Source organism: Heloderma suspectum, chromosome 1 (assembly GCF_057233095.1).
Source record: "Heloderma suspectum isolate Gila_16-S chromosome 1, 16-S_ref, whole genome shotgun sequence".
Classification (NCBI taxonomy): Eukaryota; Metazoa; Chordata; class Lepidosauria; order Squamata; family Helodermatidae; genus Heloderma; species Heloderma suspectum.
The window spans coordinates 117,322,701-117,349,590 of NC_139458.1; the positions used below are offsets into that span (position 1 = coordinate 117,322,701).

General features: G+C 43.6%; 1 protein-coding gene across 2 annotated transcripts in view; it reads left to right on the plus strand.

Moving 5' to 3' along the window:
* Positions 1 to 8,961: 8,961 nt before the first annotated feature.
* PDE3B (phosphodiesterase 3B) overlaps positions 8,962 to 26,890 on the plus strand; it is a 142,667-nt gene continuing 124,738 nt past the window's right edge. For both annotated transcript variants that reach the window (XM_084854993.1, XM_084854994.1), the window contains exon 1: positions 8,962 to 11,133. In XM_084854993.1, the coding sequence (XP_084711119.1) occupies positions 10,147 to 11,133 (987 nt within the window). In that variant the 5' untranslated portion in view covers positions 8,962 to 10,146. The remainder of the gene's footprint in view (positions 11,134 to 26,890) is intronic.

Genomic DNA, 26,890 nt, shown 5'->3' on the forward strand with positions numbered 1-26,890 from the left:
CCTTTTAACAGTCCTTCATCGCCTTTTCACTTTGCTTTCTCTGTCTGTCGCCTGTCTACTTGCCTCTTCATGTTGACTGATCTGTTCTAATGTCACATGTTCTTGTGTTGCTCTTGCAAGTGAGCCAGCTATTTGGACCAAAGTTTGCAAGGCCCTCTCTAGTAATGCAGGTCCCAGGATGTTTTCTAATTTCTATTGGCTAACGTATTGGACATAAAATATAAAAAAATTCAGTGCTAGTCTGGTTAGTATGATATAAAAGTAACCCCTTAGTGGAACAGAGCCTTCTAAAGTTACTTGTGGTATCACTTACAAAAATACATGAGTTGGATACAGATCTATACTGGATCAGGTGTGCTTACGGAAGTGGACTTCTCTGCACTCTCTTTTCCACAGCAGCCCCTCCAGTCCCCTGAAAATGCTGCACAGAGAGTTAGGATACTCTGCTGAATGGTGGAAGCTGGGGCGGAGGGATCCCCAAAAATCAGGTGGAGGAACCTTCCATGAGTGGAACCGTTCCTCTCGTGGAAGATCCCTTTCACAGGAGGCAGTTCCTGGACCCAACCTGATAAGTTTAAGGTAATACATTAATAATCCTAAATGGAAAATCATAGTTGCTATTCATTTACTGATTCTGGATTAAGGTTGCAGTTTTATAAATAACTAACACTTCTAAAGAAAAATAACTTGGAAACTGATGCAACTGTACATCATGTTGTGATAATGGTGAAGGCATAAATAACCCCATGCTACCTTTCTGCCTTTACTTCCTGATATATCATTGTACATGACTGTAGCTTCCCCAGTTCTAACAAACTCAGCTGCCTGAATATCCCCTAGTCTCTTAAATATCCCTTATTTTCCCTTGCTGCTCCTTACCCCCAGAATGCCCTCCATTATGCCAACTCTTTTGCTTTAAACCTCTCCTCAAGAGCCACTTTCTCCATTAAGACTGTGGCTTAATCTCTTAAGTATTGTCTTTTTGAATATCCACTGCTTATTCTCCATATACTTTGCCATCATCCAAATGACAGCACGTAGAAAACACGAATGGGTATCATGTGAGTAGTGAGTGATGGTTGTTTATACAATCAAATGTAGCTTTGGACTGAAACTACATTTCAAGAATTCAGAGTGGTTTTGCCACACACTTTCACTTGCGGGTCACCCTCTACTGCTTTTCGGTTATTGCGAGTTGTGAATTCCATACAATTCCAACAATCTGATACTACGTGTAAGGTGATCTTTTACTGTCAGATCTATCCAAATGAAATATATGCAAGTGCTGATTACCACCCTAGTCACCTTCTCTGATTGTTCCAGCATTTCTGAACCCCACCATCTCCCATACTATGTTAAATGTGGGCATGAGGGTGAGGACTCACTAGCACTATCTCACTTCATCTCCAAGAGAGAAACAGGAGAAGTTCTCCACCAAGGCCTCAGTTCAGGCTTGTGGATTGTTTAATTCACCCTATTCACCATCCTCACTTTTTAAATGTCCATAACTGTGAAATATGTCTAAGAGCTTTTCTACACAAGGCTGTTAATCTGCTGTATGTACTTTCAGTTTCCTCGCAGAATTGAGATCCGAGCAGTACACAAGGAACATTTCCCTTCTGCTTTCCCACTACATAAGCTCTAGGTGGCACTGTGGTTACACCAGAATAGTATTTTGCACAAATACAAAAGAGGAAATTGCTCTTTCTTTTGCTTTTACAATTACATACAGCACTTTCCCTGCTCTAAAAAAAACTTCTCTGAAAGTGCTGGTTAGACACAGAAGCGAAACTGGAGGGTCACGATGTCGTCCAAAGAACCAGTAAACCACCGTGAGTAGGCAATGATGAGCACACAGTAAATGCCTCATGTAGAAAAGCCCTAAGTGTTCTGTATCATTATTGGCCACATTGCTTCTAGATAACTCTCTTCTGAACAATCTGATCTGAAGGTTCTATGCCTCTGCTCCATTCAGCTTCGAAGGCTGACCTGGCTTTCATGTCTTTCTGGTTTCTGATTCATGTCTCTGAACATGAAGTGAGTGGAAGAAGGTGGCTGATCCCCTCCCCACACAACCAGGAAGCAATATCCAAATGTCAGCACTGCACAGTACCATGCTTGCATTGGGGGCTCTGCAGAGCTTAGCTAGCCTGCAACCCTAAGGCTTGACTCCTGTGGGACACAGTTACTTTTGGGTGAATATATAAGAGTACAGCTACAGAGTTTAGTGAATGGTGTTCTAAATAATAACTTCCTGCAAATCTGGAAAACCTCACCTCTGTTTTGGGTAATTCCAAAATAATTGCCCCCATTTTTACTTGTTGTAGCCGAGACTATGCAATTCTGTGCACATTTTGATGAATAATGGTCTACAATTTCCCCCTTTTAGAAAAAATGTGGGTCTTGAGATTTTTCCCATTACTACTTGTGGACAAAAATATAAGTAGGGAAAGTTAATTGTCCTCGCTTGAATGGATATTGGTTTGAATTTTGGTATATCATCTATTCAAGAACAATGTTTACAGAATTGGGATAGGCACCTGGATGACGGTTAAAATGTAGATATATCCAATACAAGTAAGAAGTTATGTGTATAAGATGATAGCTGTGGATGTAGGAAGAATGTTGTGCTACTTGCTATTTTACAGCTGCAGGAAATGACTTTGGTATGTGATGCACAGCCAAGTTCTGCATTTCAGAATACTTTTTCAGAGTGAACTTTAGTTCTGGGAGTCCTGTTGTCATCATTCACATTTAGTTATGGTTTGCCAATCCCCTGAATGATGCATTGACTATAACAGCTTTGTGTTAATTCAGTTCAGCATGTGTACAGCACACATTTTATTTGGCAGAACCACCTCTGCACCAAGACTGCTTTGGAAGCAGAAATACGATCCTGCCTTGACAACAGTGAGACAGCTCCTGGCAATGTAACATCCTCCCTCTGCAATTGTTTTGACAGATTCCTAAGTTCAGACAGTACATCATACATGACGCCTATATTATAAAAAATTCCATGGATATAAGGACATTAAAAAAATTAGTGCACTTGATTTTTCTATGTCCATGTAACATTTGGTAAAAAGCCTTCAAGCAGACCTGCATAACTTGTGATCCATCAAGGCAACCAGAGCCCACAAGTCATGTATGGTGGCCTACTAATTGCTTGATGATTCCCGTTTTTGCTATCCCACCCATGCAGCAAAAACAGAGGCTTTCCTGAGCCCCATGGTGAGCCCCATCGTCCATGGCTGGTAGATATCATTTGGTTTGGTGGATCTGAAGTTGTGCAGGCCTGGACTACATCCATAATGGTTTCAAGGCAGCTTTCACCCATCCTTCACTAAAACTACTTGGTAGATACGTATAAGCATTAAAACAGCTGTTGGTGTATCACCACATTGTTGACATATTTGCACAGCTGTTACAAATCCTTGGAAGAAACATATGGAATAAAATATAATTTCTAGAAAGGAAAAGTTCAGCTGGTCACCATTGTTTGCAGCAGATATTACAGTACCAAACCTTCTGGATATACTATCACCAGAGTATGAGTGGGGAGGGGAAATCAATGTCATTGCTAAAGAATACACAGAATGTAGTACAAGGAGAATTAATGCTGAAATATATGTTTATTAAATGTCAATCCTATCCCAAATATTCAGGATGGGTTACTCCCGCCTCCCCGCTCTCTATGTATGCTTCATTAAAATATTAACAATATGAAATTACCCATTATATTTTGGCGGTGGCCTACCAGTTGTGGAATCCCCTTCCCCTTAAGAATTCAAAAACATTTTCCTCCACTCAGCTTTTTAGTGAAAATTTTCCTGGCTCAGTATTTTAGCTCCTGCTATTTTTAAATTGTTTTCTGTTTTAATGCCTTGTTTTTATTTGTTTGCATGCGTGTTGTAAGTCACCTTGTGAGGGTTCTCCATAAAAAGCATTATATACATTTACCAAAATAAATAAATAAATAAATAAATGTAACCCCTGGAGATTCATTTTCTCATCAGGAAAGCACTCCTTGTCCCAAAGGAGTAGCTGTAGGGAATGGAGAAGAAACAGCAGCGTTTAAATTCAGAAGGAACATGATGTGCTGATCAACCATTTTTCCACTGGGTTCCTGCCTCCTCCTACATAAAAGCTAATGGACTGGAGATAACACAGACTGTGGGCGTTATCATTTTCATCCAAGGTGAAGATGAAGGTGGTGGGGAAAGTGGAGTTACAAAAACAGAAGCAGATAAGCATGAAATGAAACCCGCCTTTCCCACAACCATTCCCTGGGAAGACTTTAGGTTACCCAAAGTCAGCCCAAATAGGTTTTGTTTCTGAGTGATACTGAGCTTCCCCCTCCCTGTGAGTTTAAACATGAAGATGGTTATGTAAGTCAAAGCTGACCTTTCCCAATAATGGCCACTCAAGGGTAGCTAGGAACTAGATGTTCTGAGGTTCCATTACAAATGGAAAGAGGGCTAGAATGCCCTCTCTGGAATGGGCATTTGTAAGAGGAGTCCAGAAAGGTTTTGTGCAGTATAGCATAGCTTTCCATTAGTTATGTTCTATGTGTTTCATTAGGATCACCATGACTGCCTGGGAACTAGGTGTTCCAGGCAGCTTGCATAAAGAGATTGGCACAATGCCCTTCCTGGAACAGACACTTGTATGGATGTCAGTTCTGGAGACATTTTCAGCCGAATTTCATGACTGCCAGCCAGATGTGGGACTTGGGTGACTGGTACCAAGAGTTCAGGGTTGTTTTCATAAATGGGATAACGGCACTATGCCCAACCTCAAACTGGCAAGTGGAGGCGAGTTCAGATTTCTGCAGTATACTATGGACACTAGATAGAAGAGTTCTGTGTATGCTTTGGCTGTTAAAAAGGCAGGGATCCTGGGTTGTTTTACTAAATGGGGTGTGCGTCAACATGCAGTGCACAGAATCAACATTTAATCATGGATTCTTTGGAGGAAGTTTTTTTAAAATTTCAGTATATTGTGAATGGCAGCTGATAGCATGCTGTGGTTGATATGTGACTGTTGAGACTGCTTTAGGAATCAGGTGTTCCTAGACAATTTTCACAAATAGCGGAGTGGCACCATGCACTTCCAGCAGCATTATGGAGGAGAGTTATGGACAGGGATCCTGCTAAACATAATAACTGGCAGCTGGATGGATTGTGTGTTGTGCTTCTGTGTACTCATGCATATATACAGCTACTCTCTTGAAGCCCTTGGCAATTTTGTTCATGAGAAAGTAGTGCCATGCCTGGTTCTATACAGGCGCATTGTGGCATTTTTGGACAACAATATATTTTAACATCACAACTAGATGTGTTTGTAAGGACATTTTTAACCAGCTGGACTAATTAGGAAGCGGGCATTTGGTGATGTTTTAATGAATGGGTACTGTCCAAATCTGGTTCTGAGGCAGCAAAGTATATGGGTGCTACCAGAACCTCCACCCTGAGCAGCAGCTCTGGTCTGACCTGAAGGCCATTTGGTTCCTTCAGACCAGCACCACCGAAGGCAGAGGTACTCAAAACCAACCTGGGCCTTTGCATTATGACCCGGCCTGAGCCACAGGCCAAACCTGTAAGTTCAGGGGCTCTTGAGCCAGAGACCCAAGTCAGGGGATCCAGAGTCCATACCCTAGTAATTTGCACCCCTGAACCCCCACACACACACTAGTAACCTACATCCCTATGTTGACCCAGTAATGTGCCTAGAGGGGATTGCTGGGCTCCAAGCCAGAGGACTCCCCCTTGATTGCTTTTTACTCCAAAAAAATGGCTAGGGAACATAGCAAACAAAGGATTAAATGTAGTCCAGAAAAACTGCCCAGTCAAGGTTTATGCAAGATCCAAGGAATCCAATGGTTAAGAGAGTGGACCTAGCCTGGTCAGGTTGCAGTGGCTGCAAGGCAAAGCAAAGAGGCCAGGAACAAGGCTAGGATACTAGGAGGCTGACCCAACAAATGATGTTGCATGAGCAACTGTTTCCTTAATCCTGTTGTGGCTCAGGTATGTTAACATAAGAAGAGCCCTTCTGGATCTAGTCCATCTAGCATCTTGTATCCGACACTGGCCAGCCAGTTGCTCCTTGGAAGCCCACAATCAAGTCTTGAAGGTCCTCCACCATTGTTTACCTTCCAAGGAACTGATAATCAGAGCTATACTATCTCTGAATGTGGAGGTTTGAGTCAGCTATCATGATTAATACATGTGGATAGGCATGACAAGATGTATAGGCCCATCTTGTCAAAATTCATCTACTCTCTCTTTAAAGCCAGTAGCCACTCTTGTTGGAGTGAATTCCATAAGTTAATTATGTGTTATGAGAAGAAGTACTTTCTTTTGTTTATCCTGAATCTACTGCCAGCCAGTTTCAAGAGGTGATGCCCATGTCTAGCCCTTCTTCACAGAATGCACTTTTGTAAATTTGTCCTCCCCCGCCCCCAGTTGTTTTTTTCTAATACAAAAAGCCCAAAATGCTAGTTTTTCCTCATGGTGAGTGAACATCCTACCCCTGCTCTCTCTCTTACTGCCTATGTAGTAGGTGGCCACGTTTTACAGCTAGATGTACTTACACCTCCTGAAAGCTTCTTGTTGGTTCTTCTGACCCTGTTTTTACTTCTGGGCCTCTGAGACAAGGCATAAAAGATGTAGAATCCTAGAGCTAGTGTGGTGAAGTATCTCAGGGTCTCTTGTGTCAATTAGCAGAACTGGGGGTGGAATGCCTCCAGGAGTAGAAGCTTGAAACCTCTTTCTTCTGGGCTGACAAGGTTGGATTTTCAGAGATTAGGATTTCCTGGCCCTGACAGGTGCATCTCCTGTCCTCTGACAAGAATGCCAGGGATCCTGCATCTGGATTTGCCTGGTCATTATAATTTGTGTGGTGCTTAAAGTAAACTACGTGCTTCACAGCAAATTAAAGAAGATAAACCAACAAGTGGTCCCTTAGATAGCCAGGCCCTAACTGTCAAGACACATCTTTTCAGTTTTTAAAACTGTTTTAGTGTTTTTAAAAATGCTTTAAAAATGTTTTATAATGGAAGTTACTGTTTTAATGTTTATGATGATGTTTTTGTGAGATTTTAATAATATTATTATAATTTCTTAGGGAGCAATCCTATGGCCACTAGACACTGTCTAGAGGGCCATAGGATATGCTCATTTCTGGGAACCGACCTCGGAGCCCATGCTCCGGGGTCATTTCCTGGAAAACTGACCTCCCCCGTTGTCCGTGCTGCCTCTGAGGCAGCGCAGAAAAGCCCCATCCTCGGTGCTCAGAAGAGAAGCGCAGACCAAAAAAGGGTGTTCTGGGGCGGGGAGAGCAGAGCTGCGTGTACGACACATCCAATGTGTCGTACAGCAGCTTCCTCTTCTGGTCGGCCCCCCCATTGCTAGAAAGCCGAAAATGGCTGTCTAGCAAAAAAATAGCGAGGCAGGAGAGGTGTGGAGAGAACAATCCTTCCCATGCCTCTCCTGCCTTGCTTTGGGTAGGTGGTAGCCTCCAAGTTCAGAGGCGGCCCCCTATCTTGATAGGATTGTTCCCTTAGTTGTCTTTCTCTTTAAAAAGACCTAAGGTGATTTACAACAAAATTATTAGAACATAAAAAACATTTTAAAAATTCCATTAAAAATACCAAAACATAATAAAACAACTAAAACATCAATACATACCATAACCAAAACAACTGATGCATTAAAAGTCCATCATATGCCTTCAAATGCCTGGGAATAAAGTCTTGATCTGGCACTGAAAAGATGACAATGTTGGTGCCAGTCAGGGTTCACTGGGGAAAGCATTTCAGTCGGGGGTCCACCACTGAAAGAGCCCTCTCCCTCGTTGCTGTCCTCCAAACCTTCCTTGGAGGAGGCACTCTGAGGAGGGTCTCAGAAGGTGATTGCAGAGTACAGGTAAGTTCATACTGGGAGAGGCACCATCACATATTGTCATCCTGAGCCGTATAAGGCTTTATAGGTCAAAAACAGCTCCTTGAACTGGGTTCAGAAACATATAGGTAGCCAGTGTAAGTGGGCCAGAATTGGTATTTTCCAAACCATCTTCAAAGGCAGCTCCACATAGAACTTGTTGCAGTAATCTAAACTGGAGGTTACCAGTGCATAGACTACCAAAACCAGGTTATCCCTGTCCAGAGATGGTTGCAGCTGGGCCAGCAAGCAAAGCTGGTAGAAAGAACTCTGTGCCACTGAGGCCACCTGATGGCTCCAAGACAGCCTGCAAGGTGCGAACCTGCTCCTCCTCCAGCGTGAGCACAACCCCATCCAGAACAGGCTGAACACCATCCGGTCAGAAGAACCACCCACTGACAGCATTGTAGTCTGGATTAAGCTTCAGTTTATTATCCCTCATCCAGTCCATTGTTGCAGCCCAGCATGGATCTAGCACATCCACTGCCTTACCTGATGATGAAAAGGAGAAACAGAGCTGTGTGTCATCAGAATACTGATGGCAATGCACTCCAAACTCTTGACGACCCCACTCAATGGTTTCATATAGTTAAATAGTTTCATCCAAGAGCTTCTGAAGCTGGTCGGCAAGGATCATGCCTAGAAAAGGAACATTTGCCACTGGCCTAGAGTTGTTGAGATCTTCCAGGTCCAGGGAGGATTTCTTCAGGAGTGGTCATACCCAGTGGAGGCTGGTAGCTCCAATGTCAGAGGGGCAGTAAATCCACTCTGGGTTTCAGTCGGAACCAGTCATACCTCTAAAGGAGCTATCCAAGCACCTTGGATAGCTTCTTTAGAGTTTTGACTGAAACCCAAAGTGGATTCACTGCCTCATTGACATTGGAGCTGCCAGCCTACACTGGTCATACCTCTGTATCCTTCAGGCAGCCAGGGATCACTCCCTCTAGTAAGGAGGCATGATTCCCTCCCTGGCCCAGCTTACAATTCAGTGGAAATTCCTTTTTCTTTTTTTTTTAATCGTAGGGGAAGGTGTATGTTTGGATTCAGAGATCTTGTGAGCAACACACCTAGATTTGTTGTACTCTCCTACTTCGGGCCAGCATTCTAGAATCTAGATCACTTATTGGGCTTTACATTACATTTGGAGATGAAAAGGCTGATGAAAATGGGCGTCTACCGTTTGATATGTCAGGAACGTTGTTTTAAATGGAGTACTAAGGTCCACTCTTTTTGTATCAGGTTTTTCTTTTTTTTGTATTGCCCAGGTCTTCAGCTTGTCCCACCACTCCCTATGCTTTAAATGGAAGGAAAGGAGGCATTCTATGAAGATAATTACAAGTTACACGTGTGTGAGTGTGAGAGGGGAAAGTGCTGGGGGCAAATTCAACAAGGTCCCAACAGCCTTAGCGCGGCCAACGCGGAAAGTTGTGAGGGGAATTTTCAGGGACGATCTGAAACGATCTTCGCCATCCCCTTCCTCGAGGCGGGAGAGGAGTGGACGCGAGTCCATTTGAAATCCACGCTCCGCTCCAGAACGCCCCACCCCCGCCGCAGGGCAGGCGAGACTCGCCGCCGCCTGGCACCGAAGCTGCAACGGTGCTTGCCCGCCGGGAGTAACGCCCGCTGCACTCAGCGGGGCTTACCTCTGAATGAGGCGTGTGCGGCATATCGCACCGTTAACCCTTTCTTTCTCCCCCCGCCCCCGCCCCCGCCCCTTTCAAGGGCGACCGTTAGAACCCAACTGCCCTCTCCGAGCTTCTCCGGTTGCCTGTCCTTTCGAACCTACTCCGGACCCAGAAGGAAACGTGTGGAAGGCGGTTAAAAAAGACAGAAGGGAAGTCCCGAATCGCTATTTCTCAACAACTCCCCCCCCCCCCCGCTCGACCACCGCGGCGCGGCCCGTAAGCGCGCGAACGGACGTTACTGCCGTTGAGCTCTGGGAGGCGACAGCGAGTTCCCTCAGGGAGCGCAGCTCGGAGCGAGAGAGAAAGAGATACTTTTACCTTTCGCTCTCCCTCCCCCTTTTACCCACCATGCTCCGAGTCCGGACTCTCCTCCGCCGCCGCCGCCTGCGCTCCAGGAGCGGAGCCCGCGACTGCTGGTACCCTCGGCGCGTCTTTCTTTCGAAAAGATGAGGGAGGCGGCAGTGTCGGGAGAGAGGAGCGGCTGACGAACTCCCCCTCCCGTCTGTTCCCGCGCGACCACCATGAGGGAAGAGAATGAAGCCGCCGCCGCCGCGCCTCCCCCGGGCCACAACAAACTTGCCTGCCAGCCTCCGCACAGCGCCTCGGCTCGTCCCGAGCCCAGCAGCCTGAGGAACGGCTACGTGAAGGGATGCGCGACCCCCCTGCCACAGAGCCCGCCGCTGGGCTTCCTTTCCCTGCTCCCAGCCGCTTACCGCGGAGCTCTCTTCTTCGGGCTGAGCGCGGCGGCGGCGGCTCCCTTGGCGCTCCTGTTGTGGTGGGGGCTCCGCTGGGGGGATAGCGAAAGGAAGGCGGCGGCTGGCAGCCCCCGCGAGGCAGCCGTGCTGCTCGGGCTCTGCCAGTGCCTCAGCCCCCTCTTCAGCCTCGCCTGCGCCTTTTTCTTCCTCACCTGCTACCTGGCCCGGGACGAGCCCGGCGGCCTCTGGTGGGTTCTGGCGCTGCCGGTGTGTTGTTACTCGGGGGACGCGGTGGCGCTGCAGTGGCTCCTGCTGCCCCGCCAGGACGAGGCGGAGGAGGGCGCCCCCCAGGCCCCGCCGGCCGAACTGCAAATGGTGGCCGGGCGGCTGCTGGCCACGCTGAGCGCGGTGGCCGCGCTGACTCTCCTGCAGCGCAGCCTCAAACTCCGCAGGAGCCTTCTGGTCTTGGTTTTCTCCAGCCTCGCGTGGCTGGTCTCGCTCACCAGCCTGGGCTCCCTCCCTCCGGCCCTTAGGCCGCTGCTGTCCGGCTTCGTCGGGGTGGCGGGCTGCCTCCTGGCGCTGCTGGGCGGGGAGCGCGGCATCTTATCTTCTTGCTGCTCGCCGGGCCGGGGGCCGCAGCACCACCCTCAGTATTCCCACCCGAAGCTGCCCAGCAGCGCAGAGGAGAAAGTGCCTGTGATACGACCCAGGAGGAGATCCAGCTGCGTGTCCTTGGGGGAGACGTCCGCCAGTTACTATGGCAGCTGCAAAATGTCCAGGAGACCCTCGTTGCCTTGCATTTCCAGAGAACAGGTAAGCCACCTTCCGGGAGGGAGGTGAAGGATAACTTCTGTAACAGAAAACTTTGGTCGCTGCAAGCAAAGCTTCGTGCGTGAGCATCCTGCAACTCTCCCAACAACAGGGAGAAAGGAAAACGCTCGTACCACGTTAGGCACTTAAGACCATTCTTGTGTGTGGTTTCCAGCAAACAGTGATGATTACGTTAAATTCTGCATTAAACTGAACATAGAACTTGGTCTGTGCTGTATGTTCTCCAGAAGTGAGTCGTTACTGCCGAATTGCTTCTAAACAGTTTCCTGACAGAAACTTCCAGAGAGGCAGCAGTCGTTGCAGTAAAAACTATAGAGTCCTGTATCCCTAATGTTGATGGTCTTTAAGGTGCTACAGGATTCTTCTTGATTTTCCTGATACATTACTTGAGTTGTTACGTGTTTTGCAAAACTTTGCGTTTTCCATGCCTAATTAATTACACAGGAGGATAAGATCAAAACCTTTTTAGGACTTCGTAACAATGCTAACATGTTACTGTCTGGATTTCTAGTTTTATATAATAAACAAACAAAAAATACAGCGAAGTGGTGTATTTAATTGGGCTAGTTTCTGTTACAGTAATTAGACTTTTGAACTGCCAAGTTGACACTGATTTCCAGAATGTTAACTAAAAATTTCCATACAGAATGCAAACTAAATAGACAGTAAATAGTTGGAGCTTTTGGAACTGGTTGGGTAGTACTTTTATCACTCCCTTGTCAGCCCCCATAATGATGGGAGAAAAGTGGTGTGAATATGTAAACAGGATTCTTTTGCCAACAGGAGGCTGTTTATTCCGTTGTTGCTTATCATTTGAGTTATTCAATAAAACTGAATCTGTACAAGCTTCACTAAGGAAAAAAATAAAATAAAGGAGCATGTGAACAGAAAATTTGAGAGGCAACCTGCTATACTTTGATAACATAACGGACTAATAAAGGTTTCATATTTCATGGGATGCCAAGAAAGGCTATTGAGAGATGCCTGAGGAAAGGATATTGGGAGAGCTGTACCAATATTTGTTAATAGGGTTTAAAATTGTGAAGCAGCTGATATTTGGACTCTGAAAAGCTGAAATTCAACTCTAAAGGGTCACAAAGCCCTTAGGGGCTGTAGTTCCATAGGAATCTACCAGCAAATTTAGTGTGTTTGTGTGATTGAATCAAGCCATCTTTGTTAGCAGTACTTGTACTTAAAGGGATTATTAGCGGCATAAATGTTCTATTGATTGACCCACAATTTATGTTGCTCAGTTAAGGATGATACATTATCTTGCACCAGCAAAATATGAATGCCCCAAATTGAAATAGTCAGTGGCTGGAAAAGCTTCATAGTTGATAGCTAATAGACTTGGGTATGGGACATTCTTATAATTGGAAAAAGTGACCATTGCAAAATAATTGTCCAGTAGCAAATTGGGAAAGCACCTGAAGATTTTCTCTTGATCTGGCTCTTCCTCACAACCTGACAAGAAAATTTTCTATTAACTGGCACCTTAAAGCTTCAATTCTATGCCTGCATAGTTGGCCCCATTGAACTAAGTAAGGCTTACTTCTGAGTAACTATGCATATGATTGGGCTACTTGCCTCAAATATCAATCTTCTATACTGAACGGTTTATCTTAACTTCTAAAAACGTGCATGGATACACTTGAACTAAAAAATGCATGGTATTGCTGCTCAGTTTGTATGTTAATGTCATTTTAATTTTTTAAAAACCCACATAAATAGTTTGTGTCCAACAGTATTCTAGAACTCTATTTTTAAGTTACTTCTTAGTTTTCTAGAACTTAGTTTGTTCACAGTTAAAGTGATAAGGAAACTTGCATGGTGATTTTACTTTAAATGGGGTAGAACTGAAAGTGTGTGATCTTTTTATTTGTTTCAAAGCAGAGGAGTATTCAGTATTTTTTTAATGCTACAATTCTGTGTGTGTGTGTGTGGTACAGTATACTTATTAGTAGCCATTTCAGAAATAGTTGGCTACTTTAAACATAAACTAATAATATACATATACACAGTAGATAAATTTATAAATACATTATGGCTGTGATCCTATACACGCTTTCCTGGGAGTAAGGGATAATGGGACATTGCACTCAGTGAGGTATACTTCTGAATAGACATATATAGGGTTATCCTTTGTATAGATACATTTTTAAAGTATGAAACATCTCTAGTAGAGGAAAATGCATGTTAGAGCCATTTTGTTTGAAATTATAATTATTTATTTATATCCCGCCTTTTTCCCAATACTGGGACTCAAGGCGGCTTTACAACATTACAACATTAAGAAACATTTATATATATATATGTTGAAGGAGTTAATATATCAATTTAATTTTTAATGTAGTCCATAGCCTCAACATCCAAATCATGGCAGCCTTATGCTGGGAGATTATGCTAAATTAATTTTATATAGATTTTTAAAGTTATGCCCCCTTTCTTTCGCAATTGAGATAGAAGCCAGATTTATTTTTAAAAAGTTTAATACCATATTCCTAACAAATCTTATTTATTTTATTTATTTCATTTCTATACTAATGGAAGCAATGTCTCTTCCTAGCTTTCTGCTTTTAAAACCAGTACAGTTTTTTCCCCAGTACATACATAGTAATAAATTAAATCAGAGATAATTTATTTGAACATTTTGGTTCATAAGTACAACACTTTAATATTCCATTTTTAAAAAAGACAAAACAAATTAAATTCTTCCATTTGGGGGAATGTTGTGAAAATATTAAACTTCCAGATCATTAGAATATCTTCTGATCTTGAGACTTTTCTGAAAATTGGTGCAGGACTGTGGCATCTTGTAATTCTATAATGCCAGTATTGAAACAAATCAAACCAAATAGGAAACAAACACACGTGTGCTGTATGCACCAGTACGAGCATAAGCGTAACCACTAAATTATTTGTAAGCTCCTTGAACATTGAGAGTGTATATTAAAAAGTATTTGTTTTCAGACCACATATATGATGCACCATAGCAAGAACAGCTTTGCATATTACCCTGGTGCCTGAAAAGGTGACATGTGATTTCAGTTCTTCTTTTTATGCAGCTGGTGTAACCTTTGGAAGGAATTGGCATGACAGAGATGTGTCTCTACAGTGCAAGTTTATTTTCTAATGTCACACCAGCCATGCCCAAACAGGAAGCACATCTCATTCATGAATCATACTTCCTTTGCCCCTGCCTCAAAGAAACATGCCAAGCTTATAATTTGTTGTAATTATGACATAACATTCTTTTTGTGCTTTGCATGAGACTAATATTAGTAGGAGTAGGCTTTGAATTACATGGGGAGAAGGAAGGGGATTTATTAATATTATATAAACCACCAAATCTACTACTCCAATTTTTCTAGCCACATTAGAATTGTATTACAGTCAAAGTGTACAAGGAAAGAAGGAATGTTGATGGATTTTCTTTGTCTACGATGGGTAAAATACAATATACTTGCATTGTTCGGGGTCTTTGTTTAACTCATTCCAGTAAGTATAATATGGTGTTAGTCCCATGTTTCCTGGGCTGGCTATCCCTGGCCAGGAACAGCTTCAGCTACAAAGGTACTAGATAAGCATCAGGAAGTAAGATTACACTGGAAGAGAGAGGACTGAACTTCCCGGTGGACATGGGTCCCATTCCTTTAATAGGGAAGTCATTCGTCATTGATGAAGGTATCCACACCCCTTGGAATTAATTAATTAATTTGTTACATTTATATCCCTCCATTTCCTTCAAGGAGCCTAAGGAGGCTTACATAATCCTTCTCCTCTCCATTTTATCCTCTCAACAACCCTGTGAGGTAGGTTAGGCTGAGAGTTTTTGGATGATTGCATAGGAGGGAGGGAGCCATCATGGCTTTTCCCCTTCTGTGTGCTGTGAGCTTTCCCCTTGTTTATATAATTACCTGTGATGCAGCGCGGGTTGGTGTATCGTCAGAACACAGCACGGTGGGGATGGCTTCGTATCTACCGTACAACCCCTACTGCATGTTGTGGGTGGTAGGGTGGGTATGAAGCCACCCCTGCTGCACCGCATGCCAGGCTCAGACAACATGCCAACTCACACTGCAGCATGGGTATTTATGTAAATGATGAGGGTCGGGGGGGAAGCCACAATGGCTTCTTTTCCATCCTGTGATCATCCAAACTCAGACAACGACTGTCCCAAAGTCACCCAGTGAGCTTCATGGTTGAGTGGGGACTTGAACTCAGGACTCCCCAGTCCCAGTCCAACATTCTAAAACTATACCACACTGGCAATATTGTAAGGTAGAATATGTGAAAACTAATTAGGGCTAGGAAGGACATGGAAGACGTCATACACCTGAGCTTGGGGAAACTTCCACTCAGAAATGGACTAGCATTTCAATTAAACATTCCAGGAAACATCTCTGTCAAGACAGACTGGTTTCCTTTAATGGCTGCCAAAGCATCAGAGACTGTACATATGCATCTGAGATGACCATTGCAGGGGTTGCTATTTCAGTAGGGTCCTAAAAAAATGAAAATTACCATAATGTACCTCATTAATTCCCCTTCATGGATCACTGCCTTGTTGTGGCGAAGGGGCTTGTGTAACTCAGTGAAGCCATAAGCTATGCCGTGCAGGGCCACCCAAGACGGACAGGTCATGGCAGAGAGTTCTGACAAAATGTGGTCCACTGGAGAAGGAAATGGCAACCCACTCCAGTATTCTTGCCAAGAAAACCCCATGGAATGTATCACAAGGCTAAAAGAGATGACGCTGGAAGATGAGCCCCTCAGGTTGGAAGGTGTCCAATATACTACTGGGGAAGAGCAGAGGGTATTTCCAAGTAGCGCCAGAAAGAGCGAAGCGGCTGGGCCAAAGCCGAAAGGACACTCAGCTGTGGATGTGTCTGGTGGTGAAAAGAAAATCCGATGCTGTAAAGAACAATATTGTTTAGGAACCTGGAATGTCAGATCAATGAATCAAGGTAAGCTGGAGGTGGTCAAACATGAGATGGCAAGATTGAACATCGACATCTTGGGAATCAGCGAACTAAAATGGACAGGCATGGGCGAATTTAACTCAGGTGACCATCATATCTACTACTGTGGGCAAGAATCCCTTAGAAGAAATGGAGTAGCACTCATAGTCAACAAAAGGGTGGGAAAAGCAGTAGTGGGGTACAATCTCAAAAACGATTGAATGATCTCAGTACGAATCCAAGGCAAACCATTCAACATCACAGTAATTCAAGTCTGTGCCCCAACCACTGAGGCCGAAGAAGCTGAGGTTGATTGGTTCTATGAAGACCCCCAACACCTTCTAGAACTAACACCAACAAAAGATGTCCTCTTCATCATAGGGGATTGGAATGCTAAAGTAGGAAGTCAAGAAATCACCTGGATAACAGGCAAGCATGGCCTTGGTGTACAAAATGAAGCAGCACAAAGGCTAATAGAGTTTTGCCAAGAGAACACGCTGATCATAGCAAACACTCTTTTCCAACAGCACAAGAGGCGACTCTACACATGGACATCACCAGATGGTCAATATCGAAATCAGATTGATTTTGACCTTTGCAGCCAAAGATGGAAAAGCTCTATACAGTCAGTAAAAACAAGACCTGGAGCTGACTGTGGCTCAGATCATGAGCTTCTTCTTGCAAAATTTCAGCTTAAATTGAAGAGCGTAGGGAAAACCACTAAACCATTCAGGTATGACCTAAATCATATGCCTTATGAATATACAGTGGACGTGAGGAATAGATTTAAGGGATTAGACCTGATAGACAGAGTGCCTGAGGAACTATGGACGGAGGTCCGTAACATTGTTCAGGAGGCAGCAACTCAATCCATCCCAAAGAAAAGGAAATGCAAGAAAGCCAAGTGGCTGTCTGATGAGGCTTTACAAGTAGCTGAGGAAAGAAAGGAAGTGAAAAGCAAGGGAGAAAGGGGAAGATATATCCAACTGAATGCAGATTTCCAGAGAATAGCAAGGAGAGACAAGAAGGCCTTCTTCAATGAACAAGGCAAAGAAATCAAGGAAAACAACAGAATGGGAAAGACTAGAGATCTCTTCAAGAAAATTGGAGATCTCAAGGGAACGCTTTGTGCAAAGACGGGCATGATAAAGGACAAAGAAGGCAGGGACCTAACAGAAGCAGATGAGATTCAGAAGAAGTGAAAAGAATACACAGAAGAACTATACAGGAAAGATCTGAATGTCCCTGATAGCCATGACAGTGCGGTCACCGAACTTGAGCCGGACATCCTAGAGAGTGAAGTCAAGTGGGCCTTAGGAAGCATTAGTAACAACAAAGCTAGCAGAGATGACAGTATTCCAGCTGAGCTATTTAAAATCCTAAAAGATGATGCTGTTAAAGTGCTGCACTCAATATGCCAACTAATTTGGAACACTCAACAGTGGCCACAAGACTGGAAAAGGTCAGTTTACATTCCAATTCCAAAGAAGGGCAATGCCAAAGAGTGTTCCAACTACTGTACAATTGCGCTCATTTCACATGCCAGCAAGGTGATGCTCAAAATCCTACAAGCTAGGCTTCAGCAGTATGTGAACCGAGAACTACCGGAAGTACAAGCTGGGTTTCGAAGAGGCAGAGGAACTAGAGATCAAATTGCCAACTTTCGCTGGATCATGGAGAAAGCAAGAGAATTCCAGAAAAACGTCTATTTCTGCTTCATTAACTATGCTAAAGCCTTTGATTGTGTGGATCACAACAAACTGTGGCAAATTCTGAAAGAGATGGGAATACCAGACCACCTTACCTGTCTCCTGAGAAACCTGTATGAGGGTCAAGAAGCAACAGTAAGAACTGGACATGGAACAACCAATTGGTTCAAAATTGGGAAAGGAGTACGACAAGGCTGCATATTGTCGCCCTGCTTATTTAACTTATATGCAGAGTACATCATGAGAAACGTCGGGTTGGATGACTCACAGGTTGGAATTAAGGTTGCCGGGAGAATTATCAACAACCTCAGATACGCAGATGATACAACCCTAATGGCAGAAAGCGAAGAGGATCTAAAGAGCCTCTGTTGAGGGTGAAAGAGGAGAGTGCAAAAGCTGGTTTGAAACTCAACATTAAGAAAACGAAGATCATAGCATCTGGCCCCATCACTTCCTGGCATATAGAAGGGGAAGAAATGGAAGCAGTGACAGATTTCATTTTCTTGGACTCCAAGATCACCGCAGACGCTGACTGTAGCCATGAAATTAAAAGACGCTTGCTCCTTGGGAGGAAAGCTATTGCAAACCTAGACAGCATAGTAAGAAGCAGAGACATCACCTTGCCGACAAAGGTCCGCATAATCAAAGCTATGGTTTTCCCAGTAGTAATGTATGGCTGTGAGAGCTGGACTATAAGGAAGGCTGAGCGCTGAAGAATTGATGCTTTCGAACTGTGGTGCTGGAGAAGACTCTTATGAGTGCCTTGGACTGCAAGGAGGTCAAATCAGTCCATCCTAAAGGAAATCAACCCTGAGTGCTCATTGGAAGGACAGATACTGAAGCTGAAGCTCAAATATTTTGGCCACCTAATGCGAAGAGAAAACTCTCTGGAAAAGACCCTGATGCTGGGAAAGACTGAAGGTAAAAGGTGAAGGGGACGGCAGAGGATGAGATGGCTAGATAGTATCACTGATGCAATGAATATGGACTTGAGCATGCTCTGGGAGAGAGCGCAGGACAGGAAGGCCTGGCGTGCTATGGTTCATGGGGTCACGAAGAGTTGGACACGACTGAACGACTGAACAACAACCTAATTAATTAAAAATCGTATTGTGTTATTGGGGCTAACTTCAAAATATGAATGTATTTGCTTTGACTTCACCAGGAAAAAGGTTTGCTTAAGTATCTTGAACTTGAAGCATAAGTGTTTTGCTACCTAAACAGAAATTATAATGCGTGTTTCTAACCTTTATTAATGCTTTCTAAGAACTTACAATTTCAGGGCACAACCGTATGCATGTAAAAAAAAAAAAAAAAAGACAGAAAGAAGTCCTACATCTCTCAGCATCCCTTCAGCCAGCCATGCTGACTGGGGCATGCTGGGAATTATAGGACCTTTTCTATCTAAACATGCATAGGATTGCACCATAAAAAACAAATTCCAGAAGAAGAGCAGTGTTACTGTCTTGTGTTAAGCAGGAAGTATTTGGCATTGTAGAAGTTAACTGGAATATTGTTAAATTAGCTGAACCCGTCAAAAACAAGTCAGAGATCTAACAAACTATAGACTTCCACTGCCGCATTACTTTGCATTTTAAATGGTTAGTATGCAGAATGATACTTTTTGTAAACTAGCAAGTGCTGTCCTGTCACCACAGTTTTCCTTGTAATTTATTCCAAACTTTTACAGGGAACAAATACGTTAAGTTTGGCCACAGGTACTTTAATCCATGGCCAAATTACTACTTTCTTCCCACCTGATAACAAATTAGTTTGCTACAACGCAGGAATGCTCTACAGTAATGCTCCCTATTAATTTGTCTGTCTTTTATAATCGGCAAGATTGAAGAAGAATGCTATCCTCAATATTTCTGTGAGTGCATAAATGCTCTTCAGTAATCCAATGACTGAAGTTGAAGCATTGAAGGGGATAAATATGTGCATAAAGTCAGGGACTGCATTAAAATATTCAGTGATTGTCTAGTCACAGATAGTCACTGCCTGCTGCTGATGGCATGTTTTTTGTAGCCCTTTTCCTTTTGTTGCTTTGCCACATAGCTTCTTTTGAAAACTTTCTGCTGTTTCTTTGCTTTTTCCTAGCCAATAATTTAGGGGTCAAGGTAGGAAGGGGTCAAGAAGAACCTTACATCCAGATTACATCCTTAGTGCACATCTGAATGGGATTTTTCTTGCTCCCAGTTTTTCTCATTGAACTGGAAGAAAAGTAGGTGCAACGTGTCACAGGAGAATCCTACTCCAATATTGCATTTTGGATTGTGAGATACTGTAACCCTTACTGTAGAGGTCCATATGCATGGCCACTGATAGGATGGTGCACTAAATATTGCCCATCTTATTTTGGTTCATAGAACTGTTTTATACCAGCAAATATTTCAGTGAAACATCTCTGCCTTTTCAGAACATAGTACAATTAAGGAATTATTAAGGCTATATATTATATTTAAGGAATAAGATGGAAACATTTTAAAAGGATGAAAGGCCTATGTTGAACAAGGGGATTAGGGAAATTAATGGAGGATCAGCTGATGGTTGTCAGACTTGATAGCTAAATGGGATCTACAGGTTCAGAGGCAGTATGCCACCAGATAATAGTTGCTGGGGTTGTGGGGGAGGCAAAAAGAGATGGGGAAGGTTGTTCCCTTCATGCCCTGCTTATTGAGAGCCAATGTGGTATAGTGGCTACAATGTTGGACTAGGAGTCGGGAAATCTGGGTTCTAGGCCCTACTCAACCATGGAAGCCCAACCTATCTCACAGGGTTGTTGTGAGGCTAAAATGGAGAGGAGGATTATGTATGCTACCTTGGGTTCCTGAAGGAGGGAAAAAGGGGGGATATAAATGCAATAAATAAATATTGTTACCACATGTCCTTGTTCACGTGTGTATATGAACTTGCATGGTTTGGAGCCAGGTTATCTGAAGGATTGCCTCCTCCCATATGTGCCTGCCCAGACCCCAAGATCATCTTCAGGGGCCTTTCTCCATGAGCCCCTGCCAAAGGAAATGAGGCGGGTGGCTACCAGGAAGAGGGCCTTTTTGGCTGTGGCACCCCGGCTGTGGAATTAGCTCCCTGGAGATGTTCACCTGGCACCTTCGTTGTATTCCTATCAGTGCCAGGTGAAGACCTTTTTATTTTCCCAGTATTTTAGCATTTTAGCTTCCTAGTCCTTAAGCTCTGGTGTTTTAAATCTGTATTTTAAATCTTTGCTTTGCTGCTAGGTTTTATTCTGGTTGTACTGTTCTATTGTGGTTTTAAGCTTTCATATTTTATATTGTTTTATGCTGCACCTTATGGTTTTTTGTGAACCACCCAGAGAATTTTGGCTATTGGGTGGTAAATAAATAAATAAAGTGGGGTAATAGCTATCTCAAGTGATGAAAATTAGCTCAAGACAACTGTGCAGAGTAAATATTAAAAGCTTTCTTTTATTACAAATACTGTAAGAAGAGAAGAAAATGTTTAGTTAGTATATCAAGGCCCTGGCTCAAGGGTCAATATACTACGACTAATAGAGAAAATATAGTAGCATACAACTACTAATAGGGCAAATTAGCATTTGCCAAAAAAGGAGTAGGAAGGGCCTTATGAAAATTGCACGGCAGGGTTTACAGCCTTTTACATAGCGGTGCTCATATGCTAGTGTTAAATGGTGGGCCACTCGAAATAATAGATTAGATTTAGAGGAATCAAAGGGGGGAAACAGAATTAAAGCAGTTATATTTACCTTTTTTCAAAGTAAAGGGAACACAAAGGACTTCACTTCTTGATTGGTCATGGATATTTGGAAACTCAGCACAGGCTGATCTCCCAGCTTTTGGTTATGAATTCAAAATGGGGTATTTGCCATCTGATATAAGACCAAAGGATACACAGAGGTCAAAGGCTCCCAAGATGATGATGGACAAACCAAACAGCTGACTAGGGCCAGATCTACATCTCACGTCATGTCGATAGGGTTAGGGTTAGGTGATGCTATATCCCTCTTCTGCGTTTATACCTTATAGCACACACAATGATATCTGTTGTGGTATTTTGGATAATATGGAATAAAACGTGGGAAATAATGCTAGATAAGCCATATACAGAATACATAATGTGCCCCAACAGTTATCACTGCACTTCAATACCGATAAAAAGTACTAGTGTAGATCTAACCTAGGTCGTTTGTAAGAATCCTGGAGTCAAAACAACTTGGTTGCAAAAATTGTATTTGAAATGGGGAGATTAAAAATGAGGCTTCCCCTTAGACCCTGAGGAAAATAACAAACATCAGGAGTGACAAGGGAACTGGGGAAAGGCAAGGAAGAACAGTTCAGAAATTACAACTGGTACAGAATGCTTGTGAGAGGTAGGCACTTGGATCTTATTATTCCCATTCTGTACCATTTACATTGGCTGCCCATTAGCTTTCAGGCCTAATTGAAGGTGCTGGTTTTGGCCTTTAAAGCCCTAAATGGTTTGGGACTACGTTGTATGAAGGACTGCCTACACTGGCCCAAGGGTTAGGATCAAAAGAAGCTACTTTGGCTCTGGGCATTGCTACATTAGCCATTTGGGGGTGTTTCCTGGGCCAGGAGGGGGCTTCTCCTTCCTCAGTCTCACCAGACTTGGCTGAGGCCTTTTGGGGCCTCTCCTCACCATCCCTTTCCACATCATCCAAACAACCTCTTTTCATACACTTACCAAGTCACCAGGCAGGCAAATTCCAACAGGTTCACTTGGTGCTTGGATTGGGTGGATTTTTTTTTTCTTCTTCACTGAGAGTGTGCTCTGTTCCACTCCATACTGCCAAATCTCTCAGTGCAGGTCCACATTGTTCTCTGTCTCACCTGCACGTTCAGTTTCCCCTCCAGTGCCTGCACTGTGCACCTCTGCAGCTAGCCAGTCATGTTGCTCTTTACCTCTTGGCGCCTCCTTCACCACAGCTAATTGGCAGATTGCACCTGCATTGTCCTCTTCCCCCCCAAGCTCCAGATGAGGAGCGGCCGGTCTCTTGACCTCCCACCCCCAACACCTCTTCCAATAGCGCAGAGAGCTCCTACAGAGAATGAGCAGCTACTGCAGAGAGAGAGAGAGAAAAGTAGAGAGCTGTGGTTGTGTTGTTTGGAAGTTGCCAGTGGGCCTCAGACCTTGCACTGAAGAACACTGCCCTACTCTATGACCCTCCAAAACAGCAAGAGCCCTTAGGCCAAAGGATACTAGGAATAGGATTTTTTTTTTTAGTTATGGCCCCACACCTTTGGAATTCCCTCCACAAGGAGATATGTATGGCTTCATTACTACTGACTTTAAAAAAAAATGCTGAAGGCACATTTATTTTGGTCTTATTATGGTGCTTAAAAATTCTTAGCTGCATGTTTTTGTTAAAATTGTAATTGTATTTTCATGTTTTGTATTCTTGTAAGCCACTTTGTGAGGGTAGTGTGTCCTGAAAGGTGCATTAAACATCTTAAAATAAATTAATAAAGAAGAGGAACTGACTAAACATGTGGCTAAGAAAGATGGTTGCACTTAACTCAAGACTCCTGTGATCACCTCAGCACAGCACCATTTGACTCAGAGTCAGCAGTTCATTCAGAGGACACAGCTCTTAAAAGGGACACAGCTCCACTAACCAATGCAGGGAGCTGACAGGGTGGGCTGTGTCATGTATGGAACCTGGCTGGAGAAACTCAATAGGTCCTTTTCCAGGGATGAAGCTTTATCTAGGGATACAGGGCAAACGAGGCAGCAAGGTAGTTCAAGAGGAGAATGTCTCTGGCCCTGAAAATGTAGGCTGGGCACCAAAGTAGAGTAGAGAGAGTGTGTGGAAAGACTCATGAATAGGCCTGAGCTTCAAAAGAATCCCAGGTGATTTTAGAGCAGTCTGACAGCAAATCTGTCCACTCTGAGTCCCAAGGTGAAAGAAGGAAAGAATACACCAGGTGCCTGAGCTGAAGGGCAATTATATACTTCAAAACAAAGAGTACAAAGGTGTCAATGACTTTAGGGGTGGACTCTGGATGTGGTAGAACAAAGGGATCAATAGTTAGGCTATAGGGAATAAAAGGAGACCCTGGAGGAGGTTCCTGGCTAAATTCCAGCAGACTGTATAGAGGGGGATGAAAGGGGAAGCAGGGCCATTCCACCAATCCTGCTGATACAATACTTCATTTTTTCCTCTTCCCTTCCCATCTCTTTCCTCTTGTGTGTTGCATCTTTTTAGTTTGTAAGCTTGTCAGCAGGGACTGTCTTGTTTTCCTGATCGCATGTAAGCTGCTCCGGGACCCTTTTGGCTGAGGATTGGGATAAAAATACTTCAATTAATTAATTAGAGTTAGAGCTAGCTTATTGAGCGTTACAAAAGCCATACTTCTGGGAGACAGGTAGAGGTATACAGAACATAAGGCTCCAGATAGGATGCCCAGATGGTGCTTTAACCAGCTAATCTATTTTGGGAAGAAGACATTTCTGGATTAGACCCTGTTTCATATCAAGCCTCTGGATTGTCCAATTTAAGGGAATGCTCTTGGGTTGTCTGGCCGGGGTGGTGACTTGGAAATCAGGTAGGCATTTGAATATACTTGGTATTCTATGGGAGCAACTCCCTTTAATTTAATTGGTGGAGGACATGCATAGACAATTAGGTACTGGTCCTCCTGTTACTATCTGGGGCTCCCTAATTTCTGGCAACCTTCAAGCCTCTCACTGCCTTTCTGAGAACAAAATGGATTGTTTTGCCAAGGTGCCAGAGTGATCCAACCAAAAATACAAAACGCACACTACACATGTACAGAAAGCTGCCATGGCTGAGCTTCTCTGTAACATTGTGGACTTCCTGGAAGCATCTGGCTAGCCATGGTTGGAAACAAGATGCTAGTTTAGACTAGATAGAGTTTTGGTTTGATCCAGCAAAGCTGTTCTTCCGATGTTCAGAATTCAGACTTGGTTCTTGTTTTAAGGGTAGTGTAGTGTCTAGGCTTAGTTTTGGAACATGTGCAGTAAAATAAGTGCTTCTGGGCATCTGCATGTTCATGTAGATTAGCATCACATGCCCTTCTCTGGGTCCTCTCACCATCTTGTACTCAAAAATATATTGCAGTCATGAAGATGCTAGATATTTAGGGGATCTTCTAAGTTAGGGTGTATCCATGATAGTGTGGGAATCATAAACACTAGCAATGGAATTAAGGTAATTTGGAAATGTTCTTGCTTAACACTTTCAGATTTCATTGTGGAACTGAAGACAGAACAGTTTGGGGTATTTTTGCCTGCTTTGATTGATCAAGGGTTTTGAGAAAAAGGTGCAAGCTGCTGGGATAAGAGCTAATTCCAACCCCTGCTTTTGAGTTGTTGGATTTGATGGTTTTATTGTTTCAATTGTCCTTAAACAGGGAAACAGAGCAGAAAAAGAAGAAGAAGAAGAACAAAACAGATTTTTGTCTAGACTAATATGTAGCCATACTGGGGGCCTCTGGGGTAGATATGCCACCCTGATGTTGGAGCAGCACTTCCTCCCCATCCTATCCCTTCATCTGGCCTTTTGTGGGTGATTAGCATTGCTCTCTTAAACCTGTATCTGTTAACTCCTAAAACCTAAAACATGCATTTCCCACATTTAGATTGTACTGTAGCAAAGATCTAACTAAATCTTACTGGTATTAAGTACCAACAGAACAAAAAATTATACTGCATGTCCTGTGCTGATAAATTCAGTGAAATGTTCATACCAACCTGGTTCACATGTAATAACAACCCGTCGTTTTAATTAACCCATGGGTTGTTGCCTTACCCAAAGTTAACACATTATTTGGCTGCCAAACAATTGAGCAAACTATAGGTTGCTCTTTCAATTCCTGTGTTGTTTGGTTCCTGCTCCCTTCACCCACTCCTCCTCCGTATCCCACATGCCTTTGCAGCACTGTAGTACTGGCATGTAGTCAGCTGAGGGTTTTTTAATCACTCTTGCCCACCACCTCTGTAGCCTGATGAAACAATCCATGAAGAACCCACAGTTCTGGGTCTGCACGTAATACCAACCATGGTTTCAACAACCCAGAGTTCACAACTAAACCATGGGTACTCTTTGTGGGTTGTTCATGGTTAATAACCCGTAGCTAACCCATTGGTTCTGGGTTTGCACATAACAACAACCCACCATTCAACAACGCATACTGACATAAACCATAGTTTAGCATTGTGTGCAAACACAGTCATTGACCTGGTTCATATGTAACAAGTCATGATTTAATTAACACATGGGTTGTTGCTTTACCCAGATTTAACCCATGGTTTGACTGCCAGACAAACAAGAAAACTGTGGGTCACGTAGCAACCACAGTTGGGAAGTTGAATATTCAAAAAGGCTGCAGAATGTCCCTGGCATGTGCTGCATGAAAATGTGGGTTACGTAAACCATGTTTTGCTGCCATTACTTGTGAACCAGGTCATTGAGTTCAATCTTTTTTCCCAAAACTGAAATTGCTTTACTCAGTATTTCATAAACATACATCTTCTATTATCTAGGCTGGACATTATTGTGCACTTTAGCTAATGGTTCACTGTGCACATCTGATGCTTATATATCCCAAGGTGCTAATTTCCTAAGGGCGCAGTCTTATGGCCGCTAGTCAGCAGCTAGATGGCCATAAGATAGGTCGGGTCCCTGAGAACCAACCTTCACCTTGTCCCACGCTGCCTCGTAGACAGTGCAAAACGGCCCCGTGCTCTGCTCTTGGAAGAGGAGCATGGAGGGGCAAAAACAGGGTGTTCCTGGGGGAGTGCCGGGGTGAGGAACTCAGAAATGCCGGTACGACACATCCAACATGTCATCCGGCCGCCACTTCCACCACTCCGACTTCCTGCGTCTAGAGAACTGCAATTGGCTGTCTAGCCGCAAATGCAGGGTGGCTGAAGCACGGAGGGGATGATCCCCTCCGCACTTCTCCTGCCCTGCATTGGATAGGCAGTCGCCTCTGAGTTCGGAGGCGGACGCCTATCCTGGTAGGATTGCTCCCTAAGTGATAATTGTAGTCTAAATTCTGCTATAAGAAATTCTGTAATTTGATA